This window comes from Pinus tabuliformis, chromosome X (assembly GCF_031772625.1).
Source record: "Pinus tabuliformis cultivar Carrire ecotype Pingquan chromosome X, CPIR1, whole genome shotgun sequence".
In the NCBI taxonomy this organism is placed as follows: Eukaryota; Viridiplantae; Streptophyta; class Pinopsida; order Pinales; family Pinaceae; genus Pinus; species Pinus tabuliformis.
Window position 1 is genome coordinate 13323445 of NC_142308.1, and position 6000 is coordinate 13329444.

General features: G+C 39.5%; 1 protein-coding gene across 1 annotated transcript; it reads left to right on the top strand.

The window, feature by feature from the left end:
- The first annotated feature begins 1307 nt into the window (after positions 1-1307).
- On the top strand, positions 1308-4744 carry LOC149138049 (uncharacterized). Its single transcript, XM_089446622.1, has 3 exons — positions 1308-3481; positions 3641-3759; positions 4142-4744. Exons 1-3 carry the CDS (start codon positions 3422-3424, stop codon positions 4380-4382), a joined length of 420 nt encoding a protein of 139 aa, XP_089302748.1. The 5' UTR covers positions 1308-3421; the 3' UTR covers positions 4383-4744.
- Positions 4745-6000: the final 1256 nt, after the last annotated feature.

Here is a 6000-nt window from a genome sequence, read left to right on the forward strand (position 1 = left end):
TTGGCTATTGATGCCCATTGCCAAGAAGCGATCCATCCAAGATGAATCTTTGTTCTTGCAGAATGTTTGTTTTTGAAGCATCTGTTTGAAGAATGAGTGGTTTTATGACAGTGCTTACATGGATGAAGATCAAAACAATGATCTTTCAAATGGCCAACTCGGTCACAGTGTTGGCATTTCACAATCTGTTGTTGTTGCTGTGGAAGAGGGGCAGAATCTAAAACAGCTGGAGGTGAACTGTCATGAATCAATCCAGCACTCTGAAACTGAATGGGCTTTGAGTAGTTTGGAATATGAAAGGACAAGTCCTTATCATATCCAAGACCAGTTCTGTGCTTGTTGTGGACAAGCTGTTCCCAAGGTCTGATGATGGGCTTGGGAAGTGCAGACTGAGTTTCTGCATCTGCATGTACAACTGCTGCTTTATTGGGTACTAAATCTGAACCAGCTGTAACATTATTAACTTTCTTCTGATGGGTTGCAGTCTCATTGTTCTGAACAAAAACATGTTCAGAATGATGTCTATTTTGATGTAGCTCTTCTTGCTGTAGGTGTGATTCAAGCTGAAAAAAATCGATCTTTTCCTGTGCATTATGAAGGCAGGTCTGAATGTCACAGAGAGTGTCTTTGCTGACATTTACGATCCCACCAATAGTGGAATGTATTAGTGTATTCAGTAACTCTAATGCATCATCAAATCTAGCCATTTTCCAAAGGTTTAAATTCTTGAATCCAAATGTACTCTCAAAACCAAATAAAAAATTGCTAACTTTCTTAAAAATAAGATGTATTTGAATGTCACAGAAAGACTGGCACAAACACCAAATGTAAGAGTGGTGCAATATCCAAATATCAAGAGCAAAAAAGCACTGCAGCGATGGATGTCTGAAATCGATCTCTTATGATTTTAAAACTTGTTGACTTTCATGTAAGACTTGAGAAATTGAGGATTTCGTCGGTGGTTGGCTTGATCACATCATTGATGATATCCTGGTGTGTAAAATCAATATTCTTCACATTACCCTGGTTGAGTCTCTTATCCGCATTGCAGAATTGATGCACCCTTGCAATTCTTTTTTTTACCAAGAAAATTGTTGAGCACTTACAGTTAAAACATAGAAAATCTTTTATCCTTATCGCACTGTCAAATGCACTCATGTAACATATACCTTAATATTGCTATGATAGTTGGTCTTTATCTATGCCACTATCAGATTATTAGTTTTATATCATTCATGTATTAAACTTCAAACATGTAAAACAAACCCCAATATACATTGGTAAGAGATTCTGACACACTTGGGCCAAGTAAAACCAATGTTTGCTGATTTCTATGAAATAACGTCTAATCAATCAATTTTACTAACAGAACACAGACAGTCTTCTGGCAACAAGGCGGATCCCTGCATGTTGCTGATAATCATAGATATCAAAGTCATAATCTGCATCAACTAGCGTTCCATAAACAAACAGTTCATCAAGTTCATTAATGTGCGCAGTCTTAAAAGCAAGCCTTTGAGTTGTTCCCTTTGAATCTCTCCGATATAATTTCGTTGAATATGTAGATGTCTCTGCAGTTGCAATGTGTATACGAACAGCAGGAATGGCATTTCTGCATTTTAAGTCCAAGTCATGAAGCTTCAGGCGCCGTGACCGCCCAAATGAGGCCGCTTCGGGGTTGGCTTCAATTCTGTCTATCACCTAACAGACTTACCGTCATTTGTAAGTGGCAAGTACGTAGTTTTCTTTGATCCACAGGGAAAATATCTACCAAATGTCTCTGCGGCAAACCCAGGGAAGCGTATTGAATATGTCAATTCTGCAGAAATGAGACTTTGAATGTGTGAACGTGAATGGAGAGAAGCGCCGAATGCGTTGATTTTCGAAAAGGTATCATACACAGGAGTCATTCAGATGTACCCAATCAATGCGATTTCATTGAATCGTGGTTTTTGTAAAGGGCGAATCTCGTTTCTCAATTGAAATTTCGACAGGGATTGCTATATTTTCAGTTTCTGGTCATAGGCATAAGAAGGGAAGAGCTGGTTCCATGTTTCCTCCAACAACCACGATCTGTACATAATGTTATCGCGCAAACCAGGGAACAGGAGATTCGAAGGTTTCAAGTGTGCGGATGGATGGCAGCCGTGGGATGAGAATCAAAACTTACTTCCTTGCGCTGCAAGTTTTGTGCCGTTACAGTCAACGGGAGGGCGCTGCTTCCATGTATCTGCAAAGCATAATGCCCTCGCGCAAAGCATGGAAATCGTTTAGAGCCGTCGGATGGGAAGAGCTTTCACTTGATCCATATAAATGAGTACGGCTGTATATCAGTGCGGACTCCGAGCAGTTGTATATCGTGCGGAGTATGGGATAAACCCCACGACCATAGTCAATGCAGCAGAGGGGTAATACAAGCCCTTTCAAAACAGTAACACACCAGCAGCCACACCAGCATATCTCCTTGCTTCTACCAGCATTTTGTCTAAAGAATCCATGCCTTGCAGAACTAGCGCCGAAACCAGTAAGGGAATCTCTGGTTGGTATCCGGCAGGTTGGAATAAATGGAATATGGCAGACAATGGTTATGCGCAGAAGCCACGCAGTGGGTAACACAGAGCGCAGAATGGCGTTATTTGGACAACCCGGAGAGTAACGCTTATTTATGCAATAATGGCAACAATTTGATGCATTTCAATGCTCCAGCCACAACAATAAACGAACAGCTACCATTATCATTAACACGGAATTTAATTATTCAAACTGACAAACAGGCCTGGGGCAGTTTAATAGCAGTCTTCCGTTGTCAAACCTCACCCTGCACTGAAACTCTGGCAGCACTGTAGGAACGCTGGCAATGGAACACTGACAGCACTGTAGGAGCAGATATTCGATGGGAATACCAAGCGTTACCCATATTATCACGCAGAGAGTTTTTTTTTTTTGCAGGGCAGAATAGAAGCGTTTTTTGCCTGGCAGAATATATAGAGTGCATGACTCACAAGCATTCAAGGCAACCTAAATGATAGGTCAGCATTCGCAGGAAAATAATGGCTTATTATAATGACTCAAAATGGAGCAGGACCAGCGATCGCCCGCTCTGATACCATGTTAAACACACATGGGCAACAAGAATAATCTGAAGGATAAAACATGAGAGTGCAATTTTTATTAACAAATGATTTACATTTATAGTACATGTTGTGACCATTGGGTTTCACATCTCAAGGTCTCTTGGACTCCTTTTGTCTATTCGGCTTCCACGCTAACCCATTGAGGATTAGATGTCCAACAGAACATGATCTTGGTTTGCCTTCATGAGAGATATCCTTGTTTTCGAGCATGAAATTCAGTATTTTCTTTGATGTAATAAGTGAGAGTGAGATCAATTGCCTTTCCAAAATGTATTTGTTCACTGGTAATGATAAACGAGATAAAACTGCTGACCTCCAACCAAGAGAATTATCGAATTAGCTGGCTGGTAATACCTACCTAAAAATATCTGTATTTGTTTAATGTTCGAGTATATAAAGTTGTAATGGGATTGACTTGATTGTCTTTTGCGAACTTAATGGCAAAATTTTCAGTTTCTTTTAGCATTGGTGAACTTCTTCTGAATTTGAACACAAACATGCACCAGGTAACTCTAGATTGGAGGAGTGAAATATCTCAAAATGAAGTCCGTCAGCGAAGTGGGAGAATGTTAGCAATTGGTATAGTGCCCAGTTTGGCAGGCTGTAAAAGCTTGCATGTGGACAGGCAAGTAACTGTTTATTAACTGCTTTCTTACATGGTGTCATTATACCTTTTCTATGCAGCGGTTTCAGGAGTTTTTGACTATTGCATTTAACTCGGGCATATATGGTTTTGCTTTTGCTTAAATCTTAACTGCAAAGTGAATTGAGTTTTTGATTAGACACCAGGGAAGGTACACCCTAGAGTATATTTCTATCTTTAAATTGTAGTATATTTCTGTGAATTGTGAGCGTACATCAAATGGCATATTAATGAATTGTTGCTTTAAAGTGTAAATTGGGCAATTGCTCTGAATGAATAGAATTTGGCCCCTTGTGATCTGTCCACTTTTCTAATGCCTGTATTCTTCTATTTGTTTGATTGTGGGCTAATTTCCTTTCTGCAGGTTTCTTGTTTTACACCTAGTGGCACCCAGTGTTCAGCAATTCTGTGATTACTCCCACAGTGCTTGTCTTCATTTGCAATTTGAGTTAAGGTCATGCCCTGCATACAGGCACTCTGTTCCAAACAACAGTTCTCATTTTTGTAGGCTTTTATGTGCAGAGGCACTATTTCCATTTACTTTTAAAGCGGACATGAAATCTCAGTTATATGAAAAGAGAGTAACATGCTGGTTTCTATGCTAGTATAGAGTTGAGAGAGTGAATGATGCATACTCAATAGCGGGGAGTGTTGTATTCCATCGAACAATACGTACGAGTTGGTCTGGGGATAATTGTCAATCCAACTGTGTAAATTACTCCCTGTCCTGGGTGGAGTGGAACATAATAAATTTAATATTCCAATTTTGTCAAACATAATACTCTATTTATGCTCAAATATTGTTTTGCTTTTATGGAAAATGATACTTCGAAATCTGCAACATCCTAAATCTGTAGAAATGTGTGTACTTTTTGGGGCTGGTCACTGGAACGTTTTGTAAGTCATCGTTGACACTGTATGAGTGAATAATGTGAATGAATATCTTGAGCCAGTTGTGCATAGATTATTTCTGAGTTCTGCTCCTGTTTAATGGCTTGTTTTAGGCCCATTGGGGTAGTTTCTATACTGTAGTGTTTGAACTTTGGAATGACTAGATCACCATGGATGTGCATGTTAGAATTGGAGGTGTTTGCTGAGTGTTTGTTTTGAGATGAGTCATCGGAGCATTGTATAACTAATCATTAGCTGTACTTGATTGGATGAGCTTGGTCCTCTTGTGGATAGATTATTTTTAAGTTTTATTTCTATCTAATGGCATGATGATAACCTAAGGCTTAGGTCTGTTATAACGAAATCTAGCACTTTAGTGCAAACCATTTTCACAAAATGCTAAGATTAGAGTAACATGAAAGTGTTACTACTGTCACTTGGTCAATCATTTCCCTTTCTTTAGTGAATGATGTATCCTGCACTATGGAGGCTAAGTATACCATGTGCAGAGGTGTCCATGATAGTTTCATTGAATACCTAAATAGATGTAAATCCTTCCATGTTATAACTACTCACGATGCCACCACTAACATAGGATCTCCAAAGTGAAAACAAGGGGATTCATTTAAAGCAATTTCCAAACTTGACTGTGAAGTTTCGAGACAATTTATGATTAGTAGTAGGTCGAGGAGGGTACCCCAAATGCTACAAAAGAAGAAAAAGATATGGCTGTTGTAAAAATTGTGTGGAAGATAGTATGGCTGCCTTTTCCTTTTGCTGGGTTGTACGGCCTCTTGAAGTTGCCTCTGGTGGATCTGCTGTGTATGGCTCCATTTTCTGAGAGCTGGGTTAATTTCCTTTTGCTGCTTACACTATTCTCTTTTCTCCTTTGGATTTGCACACGAGCGAATTTTTATTTATTGCTTTTTCATTTGTATTTTCAACTCCTATCATAGTTTGTATTTGTTTTTTGGTACACTTTGCTTTTCTTTATATCAGCGTAGATTCATCTGTTGGAATCACGATTGCCATTAGACCAAACCTTGTAGGCGTTAGTCTCCGCTACAATTGCCAAAGTTAGGATCCACAAGAGGTGGTTAGTCTGTGTTGCGAAACACACGAAGAGCATTGAACCCAATGTCCAATAATCTCCGTCTCCAACGCAAGCTTGGTGAGTTTCGAATTCGAGACTTGTCGTTTTGATACCACTTGTGGGAATCACAATCGCTGTTAGACCAAAACCCATAGGTGTTAGTCTTTGCTACAATTGCTAGAGTTAGGATCAAGGAGAGGTGGTTAGTCCATGTCATGAAACACACGGGGAACACTGAA

Coding starts and splice junctions, on each gene's coding strand:
- LOC149138049 (XM_089446622.1), top strand. CDS start 3,422: ATGATAAACGAGATAAAACTGCTGACCTCCAACCAAGAGAATTATCGA. Junction 3,482..3,640: donor ATTATCGAATTAGCTGGCTG/GTAATACCTACC, acceptor AACATGCACCAG/GTAACTCTAGATTGGAGGAG. Junction 3,760..4,141: donor AAAAGCTTGCATGTGGACAG/GCAAGTAACTGT, acceptor TCCTTTCTGCAG/GTTTCTTGTTTTACACCTAG.